The sequence below is a fragment of the Schistocerca cancellata genome, chromosome 9, assembly GCF_023864275.1.
Source record: "Schistocerca cancellata isolate TAMUIC-IGC-003103 chromosome 9, iqSchCanc2.1, whole genome shotgun sequence".
Classification (NCBI taxonomy): Eukaryota; Metazoa; Arthropoda; class Insecta; order Orthoptera; family Acrididae; genus Schistocerca; species Schistocerca cancellata.
Window position 1 is genome coordinate 442,655,133 of NC_064634.1, and position 22,010 is coordinate 442,677,142.

The following is a 22,010-nucleotide window of genomic DNA, read 5'->3' on the forward strand; positions in this document are numbered from 1 at the left end:
CAGGTGGACTTATTTACGGTTAGGATTGCCGGCGATAAAATCAAAACGTTGGCAGTTAGTTGGACTTGGGACCCACCTCCTAGTGTGGACGGCGCGTTGAATGTACGTAGATTCAGTAGCGATTTGCTTTGACTTTGAACGGGTATCTATTTACTGTATCAAAATTACTGGCGTAAATACGAAGAAAGCATTAAAGCTGATAGATTTATTGTAAACCATACGAACTGCGATAGTAAAAACAAATTGAAAACATTACCGGCCGAAGTGGCCGTGCGGTTCTAGGCACTACAGTCTGGAGCCGAGCGACCGCTACGGTCGCAGGTTCGACTCCTGCCTCGGGCATGGATGTGTGTGATGTCCTTAGATTAGTTAGGTTTAATTAGTTCTAAGTTCTAGGCGACTGACGACCTCAGAAGTTAAGTCGCATAGTGCTCAGAGCCATTTGAACCATTTTTGAAAACATTAGGCGCTTGGAGGGATATTAGCGAGTTGTTAGAAAATAACGTGCTCACTGTGGAAAAGAAAATGGAATCCTTACGGATATCATTTTACTGCAGGTACAGCATTCCTAAAAGAGATGTTATCTTTGGAGGTATTAGGGCTCACACAGTTCAATAACATTTTCAAAAATTGCGAAATTGCGCAATTTCCAGTCAGTTTTTAGGTCAGACAGTAATATTGTTCGACCACAGCGCTCCCTCCACCAGCGTTGTTTCTTCTTCTACTCCTTTTTCTGATGAACGGATTCTTCGAGTAAAATAAATGGCTCGAATGGTGCAAATGGCTCAGAGCACTATGGGACTCAACATCTGAGGTCATCAGTCCCCTAGAACTTAGAACTTCTTAAACCTAACTAACGTAGCGACATCACACACATCCATGCCCGAGGCAGGATTCGTACCTGCGACCGTAGCGGTCGCGCGGTTCCAGACTGAAGCGCCTAGAACCGCTCGGCCACACTGGCCGGCAGTAAAATAAATGCTGCACATGCGACGACTGCTAAATCCTCTTCTTTCCCCATAATATCGGCCGGTGAAACCGTTTTTAAAACGCTGCTTATGGTAGCAACCTTGACAAGTTATACTCTGAAGTGGTAAAGAAACTGGTACAGGTATGTGAATTGAAATACAGAGATACGTAAACAGGCAGAATACGGCGCTACGGCCTATACAAGACAAGTGACTGGCGAAGTTGTTAGATCGATTACTGCTGTTACAATGGCAGCTTATCAATATTTAAGTGAATCTGAACGTGGTGTTATAGCGGTGTACGAGGGATGGGACACAGCATCTTCGAGGTAAAACATCAAATTTCCGAAATTTGATGTTTGATCCGGTCGGAGAAACACCCTGCAAGAACGGGAGCAACAACAGATGAGAATCATTCAACGTGTGAGAAGTGCAAGCCTTCCACAAATTGCTGCAGATTTCAATGCTGGGCCATCAACAAGTGTCAGCGTGCGAACCATTCGACGAAACATCACCGATATGGCTTTCGGTGCCAAAGGCCCATTCGTATACCCATGATGACTGCACGATACTAAGCTTTTCGCCTCGCCTGGGCCTCTCAACACACATTGGACAGTTGATGACTGGAAAGCTGTTGCCTGGTCGAACGAGTCGCGTTTCAAATTGTATCGAGCGGAGCGGATGGACGTGTACGGATATGGAGTCAACCTCATAATCCATGGACTCTGCATGTGAGCAGTAGACTGTTCAAGCTGGTGGGGGCTCTGTAATGGTGTACGATGTGTGCAGATGGAGTGATATGGGAGCCCTGATACGTCTAGATACGACTCTGACAGGCGACTCGTACGTAAGCATCATGTCTGATCACCTGCATCCATTCATGTCTATTGTGGAGGTTCGGATCCTCCCTCGGGCATGGGTGTGTGTGTGTGTCCTTAGGATACTTTAGGTTAAGTAGTGTGTAAGCTTAGGGACTGATGACCTTAGCAGTTAGTCCCATAAGATTTCACACATATTTGAACTTTTTTTTTTTTTGTCTATTGTTTATTCCGTCTGACTTTGGCAATTCTAGCAGGACAGTGCGACGCCCTATACATCCAGAATTGCTACAGAGTGACTTCAGGAACACTTTCCTGAGTTTAAATACTTACGCTGGCCACCAAACTCCTCAGACATGAACATTATTGAGCGTATCTGGGATGCCTTGCAACGCACTGTTCAGAATAGACCTCCACGCCCTCGTATTCTTACGGATTTAAGGACAGCCCAGCAGGATTTATGGTGTCAGTTCCGTCCAGCACCACTTCAGGCTTTAGTGGAGTCCATGCCACGTCGTGTTGCGACACTTCTGCGTGGTCGTGGGGGCCCTTGAGGATATTAGTCAGGTGTACCAGTTTCTTTGGTTCTCCAGTGCATTAACTAACAGCGATTCCACACGGCCAAATCCTTTTCGGCCGACCCCTGGGTTTTGTGAGGATGACAGACCTAAAGGCCAAGCGTTCGCGACCAACATTCTGCCATATCCGTAGGCAGTCGTTCGTTTGCCTTCGTTGGGTCAGTGTGTACGCGCGTTAACACGAAGGTCGTGCTCCTTGCAGAGCTAGTCCTCGGCTCGTTAGCGGTGAGCCGTGCGTGTGCGGTTAATGCCAGTTTCGCAGTAGGCGCCGGGGCCCGGCGTCGCGAGCTGTTTCGCCACGGCGCGCCGCCATTGTGTGGGCGAGCGCGCGGCCTCTTCGTGTCGCCACGTCCGCCTGAACGCCGCGTCCTCGCTGCGTCTGTCGCCACGGCACTTCCCCTCTGGTGCCATCAAAGTGACGCTCCGGAGCTCAGCATATAAAGCGCCCACACGTGTCCCCCTCCTGTCCATACGTGACTTACTGTGTCGTGTGAACTGGCGCCGGTGCCCTCGTGGAATGATTTTGCAGGTGAGATTTTTCTTTTATTACAGTCGAAGGAACTCAGCAATCCTTAGAGGCTCTCTGTGCTGTTCTATATTTTACGCTCTTGGCCGATCTGGACCAAAAGGTCGTTCTCAAACTATCGTAGAGGACACATCAAAGAATCTTCTAAAAACGAAAGTATTCACAAGATAATTTAAAAATGAAAACGTATTCTCAAAATCTGAGGATACAAGGAAACGAAAAACTTGTCAAAAGCTACTCCCCTGCACATTTGGTGGGACATAACCCGTTGGCGGCCGAGGTGGCCGAGCGGCTCTAGGCGCTTCAGTCTGGAACCGCGCGACCGCCACTGTCGCAAGTTCGAAACCTGCCTCGGGCATGGATGTGTGTGATGTCCTTAGGTTAGTTAGGTTTAAGTAGTTCTAAGTTCTAGGGGACTGATGACCTCAGAAGTTAAGTCCCATAGTGCTCAGAGCAAACATAACCCGTCGTCTGTTCTTACATTGGCTCAAAAAAATCCATTTGTATCCACTTTCTTTTTCTTTGTTGTTATTTCAGTTCCCCATAAAGTGGTGAGCTGGCAGAGGACAAAAGTGCTTTACGACCCAACTGTATACATCCTCAGTAGAAGCTCTAAAAATGTATAAAAATAAATGTCAATAATTGATGTTCTGTTTAAAAAGCAGGTGGACAAATTCCGCGATTTTTAAAACTTTTAAATGATTTTATATTTCAGTCAAAGTACAATCAATGAAGATAAATGTAACTGTGGTATGACTGGAACGCTGGTGGTGCATAAATATGGTCACATTCATGATGGAGGTACAATGATGAATGTTATTACTATGGGGTGATGTGAAATGCAAGGCACAGATTAAAAGTCATTGATGGGTAACAAGGCTGCCGGAGGAAAATGGGAGGACGGTGTGACGATGAGCGTTGTAAGTAGGGCTGAAAAAAAGAGGCTTCATCGTTGGGTAGTGATAGTAGCCTGAACTTCCGGCGGAAGAGCATTGATAAATAGTGAACCCTACAGCCGTCATCATTGTATCTCCGTCATGCATAGTTGGATGCTGCATCAACGTCTCCATTATAACACAGCTATATTTATCATTGATTATACCGGATGTCTCGCCTATGGGTCGTCAGGCGCATTTTCTCTGGTGTTTTAGCAATGTGTAGCTGGAATCAACCCAAACAAATACTGCTCATCAAGTTTCCCTTGCGACGCTCAGTTTCGACGGAAAGCGACAGTTTCTTTCGCGCTGCAGTCATGGTCTTGGTTCAAATGGCTCTGAGTACTATAGGACTTAACATCTGTGGTCATCAGTCCCTTAGAACTTAGAACTACTTAAACCTAACTAACACAAGGACACACACACATCCAAGCCAGAGGCAGGATTCCAACCTGCGACAACAGCGGTCACGCGGTTCCAGACTGAAGCGCCTAGAACCGCACGGCGATACAGGCCGGCGCAGTCATGGACTGTGCGGCTGGTTCCGGCGGAGTTTCGAGTCCTCTCTCGCGCATGGATGTGTGTGTTTGTCCTTAGGATGATTTAGGTTAAGTAGTGTGTAAGCTTAGCGACTGATGACCTTAGCAGTTAAGCCCCATAAGATTTTACACACATTTGAACATTTTTTGAACATTTTGAACATTTGAAGTTTCTTTCGCGTTACAAACAAAATTATTTATAAATTGTAAATTTACATGCCGATTCGACATAGCGACATAGCGATGTCAAATCAGTCTAGTGTGATATTACAATGCAATAGGGATAATCCAATACGTAAAATAGCCGGGAACTCCAGTAGCGACTGAGCAGTGCTGCTGCATAGTGATGGCAGTCGGCACAGACCAGGCCGGTTCTGTCGCTGCTGGACTGCTGTTTATTCTTCGCGTTTTGCCGCCCCCGATAATACATATCGATAAAATGAATATCACATTTCACTAATTTGCGTCCGCTCTGTTGCATCTACGCGTAAAATTACGATTTATAAATCATTTTGTTTCGATGCTGGGATTCGCATGAAAGACGTGACGAGCAGTGTTTGTTTGGGCTGGCTCCATCTACACAACGAAAAAACCAGAGAAACTGCGCCTGACGACTCTTAGATGAGACACCCTGTACAATGGAGTAGCACGGTAACTGGAATGATGATTTTTAGATAGCGTATTGGGTGCCGGGATTTTACTTTCCTTTTAATGTACTGGAGCCGAAGGTACTACGTGCTCCAAGGAGAGAAGGTGTGGGAAATGGACGAGCTGGTACAGAATGCCAGATGGGTAACGTACGACGATGCAGACTTCCGCGATGTCAGGGGATTTGTGGTATGTAAGGGAGACGGAGGTCCAGGCTTTTTCGCGTAAGTTACCACGGAACGAATGGGAAATTCATTTGAACTTTCCACCACTGGATCGGGAGATTCAAATGGCGTTGGAGGGAGGCGTGGACGAGTTGGAAGGTGTGGTATTCCTCTTTCTATCAAGCCCAATAAAAAAAAATCCAGGTTAGTACCGATGTATATACGAACTTAGTATGCAGTGGACCATGGCAGACACCCTTATCAGCAGGTTGCAAACAAACAATAAGAGTCCTCACCACACACAGTGAAAACAAGAGTGCTACTAATTCACGGACATGTGAGTTCACTTGGACAGCAACAACGCTGGTATGTTTGCTCCCGCGTGCGCGATTCTGTCAGCTTCTCTGGCGCGCCGAAGATGTTATGCTCTGTAATGAGCCAATAACTATATCATAACACGAAGATTTGTGTGTTGTCCTGTGCCTATCTCAAATTTACCTGGACGAGAATACACTGTGGGCAGTGAGGTCATGCTCGTAAAGATGATATAATCATTGTCAGTCCATCCATCCCTATCTACTAAAATACGTTCTAAAATTTTGCTTTAGAAAACGACCACATTACATGAAACCGCTACCTTATCAGAAAATAGCAAAGGCAACCCCTACAAAACACAGAAAAGTCAAACTTGAACTAGAAGCAACATATTTTGTACAGAATGTGTGACGTCACCAACTTGACTCGTGTATACGTCAAAATGCAATAGTAACATTGCTGATACAGATATTTTTAAATGAAGTAAACGTGTAGAATATGTTTCACTGTTCGTATTACAAGCTTCTAAGGGTTGTTAAGGACTTTTGGTAGATTAGTTCTGACAGGGAACCCACATCTGGGAATGAACCGCTTGGATGCAAAATAACGGTCGGATCACTTTCAAATTTCCCGCATGACGGTACGTATACAGCAAAGAGAACGAGATCTGACATGTGCACTCTACAGGAGCCAATGGCATGAACAAGATAACGAGTACTCGTCGAGCGCTCTCTTCTAATGAACGAAGAATCTCGGTAGCTGGCCGGTCAAGGCTGCGGATGGCTAACGGAATGGGCCCGGGTTCGGTTCCTGGCCGGGTCAGAGATTTTTCTCCGCTCGCGAGCGGGGTGCCGTGTTGTCCTAACGTTCGTATCAACATAGCTGACATTCCACTGTCGAGATGGCTTTTCGCCACGTCCCGAAATCCAGTACATTAAAAGAAACATTGTCCATGTGCTACGAGGTGCATTCAAGTTCTAAGGCCTCCGATTTTTTTTCTAATTAACTACTCACCCGAAACCGATGAAACTGGCATTACTTCTCGACGTAATCGCCCTGCAGATGTACACATTTTTCACAGCGCTGACGCCATGATTCCATGGCAGCGGCGAAGGCTTCTTTAGGAGTCTGTTTTGACCACTGGAAAATCGCTGAGGCAATAGCAGCACGGCTGGTGAATGTGCGGCCACGGAGAGTGTCTCTCATTGTTGGAAAAAGCCAAAAGTCGCTAGGAGCCAGGTCAGGTGAGTAGGGAGCATGAGGAATCACTTCAAAGTTGTTATCACGAAGAAACTGTTGCGCAACGTTAGCTCGATGTGCGGGTGCGTTGTCTTGGTGAAACAGCACACGCGCAGCCCTTCCCGGACGTTTTTGTTGCAGTGCAGGAAGGAATTTGTTCTTCAAAACATTTTCGTAGGATGCACCTCTTACCGTAGTGCCCCTTGGAACGCAATGGGTAAGGATTACGCCCTCGCTGTCCCAGAACACGGACACCATTATTTTTTCAGCACTGGCAGTTACCCGAAATTTTTTTGGTGGCGGTGAATCTGTGTGCTTCCATTGAGCTGACTGGCACTTTGTTTCTGGATTGAAAAATGGCATCCACGTCTCACACATTGTCACAACCGACGAAAAGAAAGTCCCATTTGTGCTGTCGTTACGCGTCAACATTGCTTGGCAACATGCCACACGGGCAGCCGTGTGGTCGTCCGTCAGCATTCGTGGCACCCACCTGGATGACACTTTTCCCATTTTCAGGTCGTCATGCAGGATTGTGTGCACAGAACCCACAGAAATGCCAACTCTGGAGGCGATCTGTTCAACAGTCATTCGACGATCCCCCAAAACAATTCTCTCCACTTTCTCGAAAGTTACCCGAAATTTTTTTGGTGGCGGTGAATCTGTGTGCTTCCATTGAGCTGACTGGCACTTTGTTTCTGGATTGAAAAATGGCATCCACGTCTCATTCATTGTCACAACCGACGAAAAGAAAGTCCCATTCGTGCTGTCGTTACGCGTCAACATTGCTTGGCAACATGCCACACGGGCAGCCGTGTGGTCGTCCGTCAGCATTCGTGGCACCCACCTGGATGACACTTTTCCCATTTTCAGGTCGTCATGCAGGATTGTGTGCACAGAACCCACAGAAATGCCAACTCTGGAGGCGATCTGTTCAACAGTCATTCGACGATCCCCCAAAACAATTCTCTCCACTTTCTCGATCGTGTCGTCAGACCGGCTTGTGCGAGCCCGAGGTTGTTTCGGTTTGTTGTCACACGATGTTCTGCATTCATTAAACTGTCGCACCCACGAATGCACTTTCGACACATCCGTAACTCCATCACCACATGTCTCCTTCAACTGTCGATGAATTTCAATTGGTTTCACACCACGCAAATTCAGAAAACAAATGATTGCACGCTGTTCAAGTAAGGAAAACGCTGCCATTTTAAGTATTTAAAAGAGTTCTCATTCTCGCCGCTGGCGGTAAAATTCTATCTGCCGTACGGTGCTGCCATCTCTGGGACGTATTGACAATGAACGTGGCCTCATTTTAAAACAATGGGCATGTTTCTATCTCTTTCCAGTCCGGAGAAAAAAAAATCGGAGGCCTTAGAACTTGAATGCACCTCGTGGTAGAACTCACGCACTGAGGGTTCTGTAAAAACTTAATTGTGTACACGGAAGATTATTCCATTTCTGGATTCTAGAATCTCGACAATTTTTGTCTGTTAGCGATATTGATGTTGGCAATATATCGGTGCCAGGGATTCACAGATTTTCGAGAATGCTTTAATTTCAGTAATCCTTATTTAGGTTTCCCGTAATTTCCCTAAATCACTTCAGACAAATTCCGGGATGGATCCTTTGAAAGGGCACGGCCGATTTCCTTCCCCACACTTCCCTAACGCAAGTTTGTGATCCGCCACTAATATCCTCGTTATCGACGAAACATTAATCTCCAATCTCCTCCTCCCTCACATCTAAAGAGAGGCGCCAACCATCAGGCGGAAGCCTACTTACAAGGTTCTAGGGATCATCATCAAGCGAACTATCTGCTAATATATTAAGCCCCACACGTACCCCCGCTGCAGGGACTGTACTGCAAAAGCGATTATTGCCCTCCTCTATGTATGCGAATCAGACTGCAAGAAATCCGTCTTGACTGGTGCCTGAACGTAAAATAATTAATCTGCTTTGATAAAACGAACTTACGTTGTACAGTTTAACAAGACGTACGTGAGGGGAAAGAGAGGCAAAGTAACATGAAACACATGACTTTATTCATCCAGTCTAGATTCAAACGAAAAAAGGCGAGGTTCAGAGGAACAAACCACCACTATTACGTCGACGCATTAACCGCAAAGAGGCTTATACCGGTTGAAACATGTCGTCAGCATAAACACACGAGGCGAGGACTCGCGCAAAAAACATGAAATATGTCGAAATGAGATGCGGTGTACTAAGTCACATTGAAAGAAAATCCAGAAATGTATAGAATCAATGAAGGGACACGCACTACAAGAACGAATAAGACCATGAATCACAACGAATTGATAGTAAAACTAGCAAGACGGATGACTCCAGTGGTTCAGGGAACACGTGGTCCCCACTAAACAAAGGCAGAAGCAGTTACCAAAAATTCCTACAGAATGAAAACACTTTTGATAATGCCAAAAAAAAAAAAATGGTTCAAATGGCTCTGAGCACTATGGGACTTAACATCTATGGTCATCAGTCCCCTAGAACTTAGAACTACTTAAACCTAACTAACCTAAGGACAGCACACAACACCCAGCCATCACGAGGCAAAGAAAATCCCTGACTCCGCCGGGAATCGAACCCGGGAACCCGGGCGTGGGAAGCGAGAACGCTACCGCACGACCACGAGATGTGGGCTGATAATGCCAGAACAAGGCATAATAGGTAGAAGAAAAGTAAAAGAAAAGGAATATTGCACACACATGAAGACACAATTACTCTCACATTCACCCAAGATTAAAAGCACCATCCCTCAGCCTAACAATAATCTGTGGAGTGCACTCCACACCGCAGTGTTCCAGAAGAAGAAAGCAAAATTCGACCACAGATGAAATCATTAACTCGTCCATTTCCTAACATAAGCAATGAATAAATCGGAACCTCCAGTTAGGCTCAAGGATTTAAGTATTCAGTGTACTCAATACATGAAGATCTGTCTCATCACTGGCAGCATAAGACTTGACCTCTTTTGCCAGATAAGAGATGTAGTGTTGGTTAACCTGTGCTTCCAGCAGAAGAAAAGCAGCTCAACTACTAAACAAAAAACAAATCCGAAAAGTCACATGAGAACACTCATTCACTCACTTTCTAGTACACGTAAGATAAGGTACGGGAAGGACATGACAGATATGGACGTGGATTATACATGGGAAATAAATGCAGCACATAAAGTACTGACATACTGATGCAAACCAGAAATTGTTTGAATTTGACGTCAGATAAACACTGAATTTTCATCAACTCCAACGCTCAGTCCTTCCGGGAGACTTGATGACAAACATACAGAGGGTGACGTAGACAGAGTCAGTTGGGACAAAAGCCTTATGAAGCGACTCTACGGAGACGTTTCGATACGAAGTAAACAAACGCCAGTGTATCAGTATAGCTGACGAAGTAAATGAATTGTAATCGAATGGAGACTGCATTAAACTTCTGCATGAATACCTATCTCAAAAAATGTTTCAACTTCTGGTTTATTATTCGTGCTAACATAATAGGAGAGTTAAATAAAATTAGAACAAAATTGTGTAAAAGGAATTGCATGTGCTGTGTTTTATTGCATATGACAATAAGCTTTTCAGTAAGAATTACTTCACTGCAGGACATGTTTTGCTATAAATTATATTCTGTGTTCAGTCTGTAACAAAAGCATTTGTATCATTCGGAAAAACGGTAATATGATGAACATCCCACGCCATAGCACAGGATATATAACCCGTCCCAGGAGAATTGGTCATTATTCGCAAATTTGACAGGAACACTCATTTGAAGCAAGAAACCTCATATGAACATATGCCCTATTCCGAATGATGTCAGAGCTAGAACACATTCAGTGCTCAAGTGTTGACGGGGTAGCGGTACGTACGTTTATGTCTCAAACACCCTACCGTTTATATTGCAGCCCAACCTATCTTGATGGACACAAATTTGAACTTTCTAGGACTCCCTTTGCGATTGCTCCCCAGTCACTAAAATTTTCTACGGATGCAACGTTGTTTGAATTATTATATACGACGTACTGCATTTTGTTTGTTTAGTATGATTGGAAGCAGCTGTGTATAAAGCAATGAGTTCTAGAAATAACAATATACGCTAAATTTATTCTGACTCACATTCGAAATAGGGCGCACGTCAATACGAATTTATTTGCCCCAAATTAGCGTTCCTCTCATGTACCTGAATGTTGATCATTCTTCCTGGGACAACCTGTAGAACGAAGGTAACTGATTATAAACAACGGATGAATTCGTTTGCATTGTAATCATGTATTATAACAGTGAAGATAGATCACTTTGCCTCTCCTGTCTTGATACTCCCATGCACGGCACTTGAAGTGCTGCGGTCAACAAAGAAGTACCTGGAGTGAAACGTTCAGCACCTGCTGTGTTGCAGAGGGCGACAGCGGGTGCGTGTTGGGCGCGGCTGCTGGCAGCGCTGCTGCTGACGTCACGGGCAGCGGCACAGGCCGGAGCTCCCCCTGGCAGCGGTCAGCCCAAACCCCGCGCCGCGCAGTTCGTGCCCTCATTCGGGCCGCCCGCACAGCAGCCGGTCTTCGAGTTCTATCACGAGCCGCAGCACTACACCGTAAGTATCAAATCCCAGCGCTACATCTTTCATAGAAGATATACTTAACAAAAGAGCTTACGAAAAAGTAATGGACCAAATGTTTCGTGAAATTATTTTTGTAGTAAATACAAATAAAATGGATTAGAGAAATATTTTCCGGACCTCATTTGCTGTACGTCATTTAGAGCATTTTCAAAGGCGTACCCAATGTATCCAAAACAGTTTTACCTCTTCTATTTCACAAAACATTTGAGAGATACAATGAAGCGCAAAAAAAAAAAAAAAAAAAAAAAAAAAAAAAAAACTACTGCTGTAGGCATGCGTATTCAAATAGAGAGATATTTAAACAGGTAGAATAGGGTGCTGCGGTCGGCAACGCCTAGATGAGACAACAAGTCTCTGGCGCACTTGGTAGAATCCGGTAAAACATCAAATCTCCGACATCGCTGCAGTTGGAAAAAGATCCTACAAGAACGGGACCAACGACGACTGAAGAGAATCGTTCAAAGTGACAGAAGTGCAACCCTTCCGAAAATTGCTGCAGATGTCAATGCTGGGTCATCAACAAGTGTCAGGGTGCGAATCATACAACGAAACATCATCGATATGGGGTTTCGGAACCGAAGGCCCACTCGTGCAACCTTGATAACTCCAAGACACAAAGCTTTACGCCTCGCTTGGACCCGTCAACACCGACATTGCGTTGTTGATGACTAGAAACACGTAGCTTGGTCGGATCAGTCTCGTTTTAACTTGTATCGAGCAGATTGGCGTGTACGAGGTGCATTCAAGTTCTAAGGCCTCCGATTTTTTTTTCTAATTAACTACTCACCCGAAATCGATGAAACTGGCGTTACTTCTCGACGTAATCGCCCTGCAGACGTACACATTTTTCACAACGCTGACGCCATGATTCCATGGCAGCGGCGAAGGCTTCTTTAGGAGTCTTTGTTTTGACCACTGGAAAATCGCTGAGGCAATAGCAGCACGGCTGGTGAATGTGTGGCCACGGAGAGTGTCTTTCATTGTTGGAAAAAGCCAAAAGTCACTAGGAGCCAGGTCAGGTGAGTAGGGAGCATGAGGAATCACTTCAAAGTTGTTATCACGAAGAAACTGTTGCGTAACTTTAGCTCGATGTGCGGGTGCGTTGTCTTGGTGAAACAGCACACGCGCAGCCCTTCCCGGACGTTTTTGTTGTAGTGCAGGAAGGAATTTGCTTTTCAAAACATTTTCGTAGGATGCACCTGTTACCGTAGTGCCCTTTGGAACGCAATGGGTAAGGATTACGCCCTCGCTGTCCCAGAACATGGACACCATCATTTTTTCAGCACTGGCGGTTAGCCGAAATTTTTTTGGTGGCAGTGAATCTGTGTGCTTCCATTGAGCTGACTGGCGCTTTGTTTCTGGATTGAAAAATGGCATCCACGTCTCATCCATTGCCACAACTGACGAAAAGAAAGTCCCATTCATGCTGTCGTTGCGCGTCAACATTGCTTGGCAACATGCCACACGGGCAGCCATGTGGTCGTCCGTCAGCATTCGTGACACCCACCTGGATGACACTTTTCGCATTTTCAGGTCGTCATGCAGGATTGCGTGCACAGAACCCACAGGAATGCCAACTCTGGAGGCGATCTGTTCAACAGTCATTCGGCGATCCCCCAAAACAATTCTCTCCACTTTCTCGATCATGTCGTCAGATCGGCTTGTGCGAGCCTGAGGTTGTTTCGGTTTGTTGTCACACAATGTTCTACCTTCATTAAACTGTCGCACCCACGAACGCACTTTCGACACATCCATAACTCCATCACCACATGTCTTCTTCAACTGTCGATGAATTTTAGTTGGTTTCACACCACACAAATTCAGAAAACGAATGATTGCACGCTGTTCAAGTAAGGAAAACGTCGCCATTTTAAGTATCTAAAACAGTTCTCATTCTCGCCGCTGGCGGTAAAATTCCATCTGCCCTACGGTGCTGCCATCTCTGGGACCTATTGACAGTGAACGCGGCCTCATTTTAAAACAATGCACATGTTTCTATCTCTTTCCAGTCCGGAGAAAAAAAATTGGAGGCCTTAGAGTTTGAATGCACCTCGTACAACCTCACGAAGCCATGGAACCTACATGTCAGCAGGAGACTGTTCATGCTGGTGGAGGCTCCGTAATGGCGTGGGGTGTGTGCAGTTGGAGTGATACGAGACCCCTGATTCGTCTACATACGACCCTGACAGATGACACGTACGTGAGCATCCTATCTGATCACACGCATCCATTCATGTCCATTGTGCATTCTGGCGGTCTTCGACAATTCAGCACTACCATGCGACGCCTCACACATCCAGAGTTACTACAGAGTGGCTCCAGGAACACTGTTCTTAGTTTAAACACTTCCGCTGGTCACCAAACTCCCAGAGATGAACATTATTGATGTGGGGTGCCTTGCAAAGTTCTGTTCAGAAGATTTCTCCACCCGTTCATACTCTTATGGACAGCCATGCAGGATTCATTGAGTCAATTGCGTCGAGCGCTACTTCAGACAGTAGTCGAGTCTATGCCACATCGTCCTGCCGCACTTCTGCGTGCTTGTGGGCGCCCTATACGATGTTAGGCAGTTGTACCAGTTACCTTGGCTCTTCAGTGTAATTTTTTCAATTTTGAGAGTTGCGTACGTTATTCTGTAAAAACGAAGCCCTGATAGGATCCGTTTGCTGCCCGCCTCTCTGTCTGTCTGTCTGTCCGTATCTCCAACTGTTCAAAACCCTATTTCTCAAGACCGGGTAGACGTGTCAAGTTGAAATTAATGTCATATACTAAGGTCTATGATCACTTGGCGGTGTAATAAATGCAATAAGCTCCTGAGTGAATGCAACTAAAAGATACAGCCATTTATATCACGTATTTTGATATTCGCAAACTCATTCATCAAACCTCGTTAAACTAGAATCGTGAAATTTGCCAAGCAGCAAGGTTTCGCACTACAACCAAAGAAAAAATCCTAAAACTGTCAACTGTCATTTGTTATCCGAATTCAAGCTTAAAGCATATTCGGAAGTCTCGGAATTCCTGGGACCGGTATCTGCATCTACATCTACATCCATACTCCGCAAGCCACCTGACGGTGTGTGGCGGAGGGTACCTTGAGTACCTCTATCGGTTCTCCCTTCTATTCCAGTCTCGTATTGTTCGTGGAAAGAAGGATTGTCGGTATGCCTCTGTGTGGGCTCTAATCTCTCTGATTTTATCCTCATGGTCTCTTCGCGAGATATACGTAGGAGGGAGCAATATACTGCTTGACTCTTCGGTGAAGGTATGTTCTCGAAACTTTGACAAAAGCCCGTACCGAGCTACTGAGCGTCTCTCCTGCAGAGTCTTCCACTGGAGTTTATCTATCATCTCCGTAACGCTTTCGCGATTACTAAATGATCCTGTAACGAAGCGCGCTGCTCTCCGTTGGATCTTCTCTATATCTTCTATCAACCCTATCTGGTACAGATCCCACACTGCTGAGCAGTATTCAAGCAGTGGGCGAACAAGCGTACTGTAACCTACTTCCTTTGTTTTCGGATTGCATTTCCTTAGGATTCTTCCAATCAATCTCAGTCTGGCATCTGCTTTACCGACGATCAACATTATATGATCATTCCATTTTAAATCACTCCTAATGCGTACTCCCAGATAATTTATGGTATTAACTGCTTCCAGTTGCTGACCTGCTATTTTGTAGCTAAATGATAAAGGATCTATCTTTCTGTGTATCTTGACGGTATCATTGTCAAATGGTTCAAATGGCTCTGAGCACTATGGGACAACATCTGTGGTCATCAGTCCCCTAGAACTTAGAACTACTTAAACCTAACTAACCTAAGGACATTACACACATCCATGTCCGAGGCAAGATTAGAACCTGCGACCGTAGCAGTCGCGCGGTTCCGGACTGAGTGTCTACAACCGCTCGGCCACCGCGGCCGGCTATCATTGTCGATAACTGGGCAAAAATCATCGGGATTCTCGATTTCCGAAATGGATGGACTGTCTATAAACATAATTAAGTTTGTACAGAACCCTCATTGCGCGAGTTCTACCCGCATCTGCCCAGTTTCCTTTCTTTTCAAGTTTTGTTCAGAAAGCACGATCTCACCGATACTTTATTTGCTTTGGTAGTGTCCTCTATTCTCGACGTGTCCTAAATTTAGTACTTGATTCGTTGTGAGTCTTATCTTACAGATAAAAATCACACAAATGAAACTTTTACGCGGAAAATAGCTAGGCCTTAAAGAGATGAACTACGTATTTGCACTTCATTTACATAGTTACCGGATTTGTTTCTTATTTCAATTTCCCCTCAAATCTGTAATTAAATTTTTCTTCATTATCTTGAGTACTTTAAAGTAATTACATATTTTATTGCAAAACTAGTTCTCATCTGGTGATCTTGGTACCTTATTTGTCCTTTTACAAATCTTGGCTTGGCTGTGAAAATTCGGACAGAACTCATTGTGTAATTTATAGTGTGCCACGTCTAATGGAACGGATATTCTCTGGCAGCAGGGGTCATGGTTATTGATGGATAACACTGGCGTTACCAAAGGGTGGTCACGACGGACAGGTGAGTGCTTCGAGCACCGCCATGGCTGAGTTGCAGAACTGGACGGGCGGTGACGTGATCATTTGCCACAGCGAATGTTGGTTCGAGCCAAGTCTGAGGGGCCTCAACAACTGGTGTGTGAAGAGACGACGGGAAGCGCTGAAGGGGCTACCGTGTGGACAACCTGGGATTCGTGGTTACTGCCTTTTCTTGACAGGACCAATGGCAAATCCAGAGCAGGTGAAGGAACCGCTTCTGTTGGTCGTAAGGAGCACTACTTGAGTGCTTCCGCAGCTGGTGGTGGAAGGCTGGTGGCTTTCTCATTTAAGCGCTGCGTCGTGTTAGGTGCGAACGTTCTTTGCGTGTAGCCACTAGTAAAGCAACTTCTTGAATCCAACTCGGAAAGTGGTCGGTAACGGCTTATTTGTCTTTATGGTACAAGGGCCCTGTGGCAGGATATGTTGTGATATAGAGCAGGCATAATTGTGTCAGCACACTTACATGTGATTAAAAAAATTAAACACAAGTTGTTTGCGTTCGCCATGGGTGCGATTTAGTTGCTTGTCCTTTGGTTTTGCCACGTGATCCTGTATTTGATATATCATATACAGACGCTTGATAAAAATATAGAAACGTTAAAAACACAACACGTTAGCCTTCCTAATGTAGTATAGGAAACTCGGTGGTATTCAAACATGGTTTCAGTTGACCTTGAAATGGACACATGCGAGTCCTGTATGGTTTTCAAGGGAATCTTATAAAATTCTTCCTCCAAAATGTGCCAAGATCAGGTAACTATGATGGAGGTGGACAACGATCACACACCTTTGTAACTAAAGTAGACCACAAAGGCACAATAATACTCATATCTGGTGACTATGGTTGCCAGCGGATAGGGAAAATTCATCTTCGTATCCAGACAACCAGTTTTGGATGATACAAGCAGTGTGAACATTGGACCTGTTGTCTTAAAACACAGCATCACCACACGGGAAGAAACAGGTTTTAGTTGAGAACTAGAGAGTTTAGCGTCGACAATGAGTCAGTGGCAAATACTTTTTTTTTAGGTAACTCTAAAAAGGGAACAGCGGTGGTGGTTGTTGCAGGGGCAGGCGTTTGGCGACTCGTTCGCGCCGTCCCCGCCGGACCCGCTGCTGAACGCCCTGCGGGCGACGGCAGCGCCCTACGCGGAGCTGCAGAGCAACGTGCCGGAGCGCCTTCAGCTGCCAGCGCAGCCGCCAGATCTCACCCAGCTGCTGCCGGCCTCGCACTACGCAGCCAGCCCTCTGTACAAGGCGCTAGTGAGTAGCCACGCTCGACTTGTAACTAAAATGCGCAACAGCACTTTTTCGAAACCCCACAATTACCTCCCATTCCGATGCTACTCACAGACGCCGCTGGGAAACTTCTTCTGTATTGGTGCAAAACCAAGACGCCGTATAACGTCATCCTCGGGCTCAGTACACTTCAGACAGCAAGGTGTTGACACATGATGAGAAAAACAAAAATCAGCTCAGTTCATGTGAGCTGTAAGATGCGCTACTGACGACATGTTGGCACCAAATTTCACTATAATTCTGCCCAACCCCACCATGCAAGCGTCACACGATGGGAAAGACGTCATACCCCGTCCTACCCACATTTCATCCCTTCTTTTGACGCCTCTGTCAATGTAGTCAGAACGGTGACAACCAGCAATGAAATACGTGGTCTTCTTTTTCTTATTGGTGGCCAAGCAAAGCATTTCAGACAGAAGTTCGCTCAGAATTAACATGAAAATGCCACAGAGGATGGCATAAAGGTTTTTAGTGAAACCACCCCTTCCCTGGAAGTGTTGGATCCCACATATTTTGCGATCGAAAAGACAGTTCACAATGCGATGAGGAACAGGACGACGTTCTTCATAACGTTCGACGCTGCTACCACCCTCTGAGCCTGTCAACCTTACTTTAAGGACATCGTGGGGCTGCAGTACCAATGAATGTGATCTGACCGCTTTGGAGTATACTGTGACTGCAATTTTTGCTCCGGTATACAGGGTAGAACCACTAGAAACCGTTGAAAACCATTCGACAAAATCTGAACGTAGTGCGAACCACAAACACACGTTTATGCTTTTCCATTCCACCTTTTTCGCGCCCTGCTGCAGCTTGATGACGGATGAGGGGGAGTGAGGCTGCAGCATCAAGATGTCCGTGGATAAAAAGGGTTCCTCTGAAACCCCCCCAGTTCGGCAACCCACTCGGTACCTTGCAGCTACTCTAGCGTCTGAAGGCAGACAGACACCAAGGGGTTGCTCATCCTCAGGCATGAGAGGAGCCACGAGACTAAATGTGTATCGAAGTTTCTGAGAGGAACATATGTAACGTGCTCAACTAAGGTGCGTGTTGTCACCTAGGGTGTTGCTGAACTGGAGTGTCTTAGAGGGACCCTTTGCCATTTTATTCACGCATATGTTAATTTCCCTCACCACTCTCGTGATCACGCCATAGGTGGGCGCAAGAACAGACGGATGAAGAAATCATATGAACCCTCTGCTGCTTCGGATCATGTTCAGATTTTGTCGTATGGTTTTTAATAATCCATAGTGATTCTAAGCTGTACAGCAGAGAAAATGTGAAATCATCGTCCCAAGTAAAGGGGTGATTTCATTGACGTCCATTATGCCACTCCTCGAGGTGCTCTCGTGCCAGATCTGATTGGCGGTGTGTCTGAAATGTTCTCCTCCGTCACCCATAACAGCGTGATTCAAGCGCTAGTTGTTGCCGTTCTGAGGCGCCAAACAAGGCGTGAACTGTGTGTAAGAGGGGATGTGACGACCAAGATTACGTTGGGCAGAATAGTGGTGAAATTTGGTGCCAATATGACTTCATTAACTCACCTCACGACTAAAAGGAGTCTCAAACGTTTATGCCCTTATGTGATGGTCCCCTGTCGAGTTTGACCTCCATATCTCAAAATTCTTCCGAAGAGCGAGCCGATTGGGGAAGGGCGCCAACTTTACCGTCGTCGCACTGCCGTCCCGCTCATTCTCCATCTTTTGGGCGAGGATGCATTCCTGGGCGCAATTTCCTCTATGCACAGTGCAGTGTTGCTTTTTGCGGAGGCGACTACCATGGACTTTATTGCCCGAAATATCCAGCACGGTAGCCAGTCCGTTGTGGTGGGGCCGCCATGTACCCTGTAGGTTGTAACCCTCTGACAACACAGGGATCGCTCTGCTGATGCCTGCGCCGTTAACTCCCCACGTATGCCACGGAGTAGATGCCTATCCTCCTGGGGCATCGGGACTCCCGGCAATGGCCATCCTGCCAGGTGGCCCTTGCTGAGGCTGGGTGGCCCCCGTGGGGAGGGCCCTTGGTCGGAGTAGGTGGCATCAGGGTGGATGACACACAATGAAGTGCGGCACATCATCTCTTGCTGGTGGCCAGCCACCAGCAGTCTCTAAGCGTTCGAGGGCTTATTTTAAAGCTAACGTGTATGACCCCAAATCGTTCCCCTCCCTGGCCACACAATGGGAAGAACGCAAGGCTATGAATGACAGTGAAACGTATTCGCCCCGGTATCTTGTCTGTACCAGAGCTGATGGGGAATCCTTTGTATCCGTGAAGCCTCATTTCTTTGTAGAGCATTTAGAGGACAAGTTTGGGGAGGTGGAGGGCTTGTCCAAAATGCACTCTGGGTCAGTACTGATAAAAACGGCATCCTCTTCCCAGTAACAATGGTTACTTGCTTGTGACAAGTTGGAGGATGTTGCCATTACGATCACACCCCATAAGAGTTTAAATATGGTCCAGGGTATTATTTACCATAGGGACCTTCTTTTGCAGTCTGATGACGAATTGCGCGCCAATTTAGACCGCTGAGGTGTACATTTCATCCGGCGCGTTCATTGGGGTCCAAAGAATAATCAGATTGCTAGCAGTGCTTTCATCTTGGCCTTTGAGGGTGATACATTACCGGAGAAGGTCACATCTACCGATGTGACGTCAAGCCCTATATCCCTTCCCCAATGTGGTGCTTTAAGTGCTGGAAGTTCGGTCACATGTCTTCCCGCTGCACTTCCATCCTCACATGTCGAGATTGCGGACACCCATCACATCCTGATACCCCATGTGCCCCACCTCCCATCTGTGTCAACTGCGGAGAGCACCATTCACCTTGCTCGCCAGGCTGCAGGATCTTACAGAAAGAGCGCAAAATCATGGAATATAGGATCCTGGACTGACTGACCTATAGTGAGGCAAAGAGAAAATATGACCAACTACATCCTGTGAGAATGACATGTTCCTATGCCCTTGCTACAACTACTGTGCTAGCCCCATCAGTTCCAAGAATTCCAGCCAGATCGACGAGCAGTACAACTCCTCCTGCCCCCTTGCCGGGGGGGGGGGGGGCTCTACCCACCCTGTTGCTCCTGTGCCACCTACCTAAGCAACACCCTCCCACCCATCAGGGACCTCCGTCCCCGCTTTTCAGCTGGAGAAGCGTCCAACTTCTTCGGCTACTCTCTCTTGTAAGGGGTCCCTTGGGTCCCTCCCTTCCCAGGCTTCCACCAGCGGGAAGGTTGACGCCAGACAGTGGCATAAATTCCCACCAGTGGCTGGTCGTAGGGCTTCACGACCCTCCTCCGTCCTGGAGACTGAATAGGTGAAGCCCTCCCAGTTGGTGAAACCCAAGGTTCAGCAAGAGAAGTCATAGAGAAAGACCTCTAAGGCCAAAGAACTTGCGGTGGCACCGACCCCACCGCACCGTTTGAGCTCTGCGTCTGAGAATGAGGACGAGATCCTGGCGTCCGCTGAGGACCTTGATCTCGCCGGTCCCTCGGACACCATGGATAGCACTTGCACAGTTACTCAATCGGTGGCAGCAGGTTACCCAAGTCCCTTCACGCCTTTCTCAGCCATGGACAATAACATCCTCCAGTGGAACTGCAGCAGTTTCTTCCACCATCTTGCTGAGCTCTGACAACTTATCAGCCTTCACCCTTCCGTCTGTATTGCTCTACAAGAAACTTGGTTTCTGGCAATGCGAACCCCCGCCCTCCGTGGTCCGTGGCTATCGGGGTTATTATAGGAAAGGGCAGCTTATGAAAGGGTATCTGGTGGCGTCTGCATCTATGTCCTTCACAGCGAGTCTGTCCCTCTGCAAACACCTTTAGAGGTTGTCGCTGTTCCGGTGTGGACGCCACAGGCTGTTACCGTCTGCAGTCTTTATCTTCCACCAGATGGTGATGTCCCACAGCATGGCCTGGCTGCACTGATAGCCCAATTGCCGCCGCCTTTCCTGTTACTGGGCGACTTCAACGCCCATAACCCTCTGTGGGGTGGGTCAGTGGCAACAGGTCGAGACGCCATCGTTGAGAATGTATTGACACATCTCGACCTTTCCATTTTAAATGATGGTGCCTTTACACATTTCAATGTGGCACATGGCACGTACTCCGCCATCGACCTTTCGATCTGCGGCCCTAGCGTCTTACCTTCTGTCCAATGGCGTGTGCATGACGACCTGTGTGGTAGTGACCACTTTCCGATCTTTCTGTCACCTGCCACAGCGTCATTCTTCTGGGCGCCCTTGCAGATGGGCTATGAATAAGGCTGACTGGGACTTGTTCTCCTCCATGGTCGCTATTGCGCCTTTTTCTAATGAAGCCGTTGATGCAGTGGTTCACTCGGTCACCACTGGCATCGTTACTGCTGCAGAATCTGCCACTCCCCGTTCTTCTGGGTACCCTCGGTGGAGGACTGTGCCTTGGTGGTCACCTGTGATCGCTGAGGCGATTAAAGATCTCAGGCGGGCGCTCCAGCGTCACAAGCGACATCCCTCCACACAACACCTCATCGCCTTGACGGCTGTGTGCGCAGGCCCACCGCCTTATCCGCCAACGCAAGCAGGAGTGCTGGGAACGGTATATTTCCACCATTGGCCTCCATGTCTCTCCATTGCAGGTCTGGGCAAAGATTAGACGCCTCTATGGCAATCGGATCCCTGTCAGCGGCCCTGCGCTGTCACTGAATGGAACAGTTTGTACTGACTCCGAAATCATTGCCAACCGCTTAGCAGACCATTTTGCTCTCAGTTCCGCTTCTGTGATTTACC

General features: G+C 46.8%; 1 protein-coding gene across 1 annotated transcript in view; it reads left to right on the forward strand.

The window, feature by feature from the left end:
* The first annotated feature begins 2,848 nt into the window (after positions 1-2,848).
* Positions 2,849-22,010, forward strand: part of LOC126100959 (uncharacterized) — a 47,303-nt gene continuing 28,141 nt past the window's right edge. Inside the window, exons 1-3 of the mRNA XM_049911621.1 lie at positions 2,849-2,893; positions 11,147-11,338; positions 17,015-17,209. Of these exons, the coding sequence (XP_049767578.1) occupies positions 2,882-2,893; positions 11,147-11,338; positions 17,015-17,209 (399 nt within the window). The 5' untranslated portion in view covers positions 2,849-2,881. The remainder of the gene's footprint in view (positions 2,894-11,146; positions 11,339-17,014; positions 17,210-22,010) is intronic.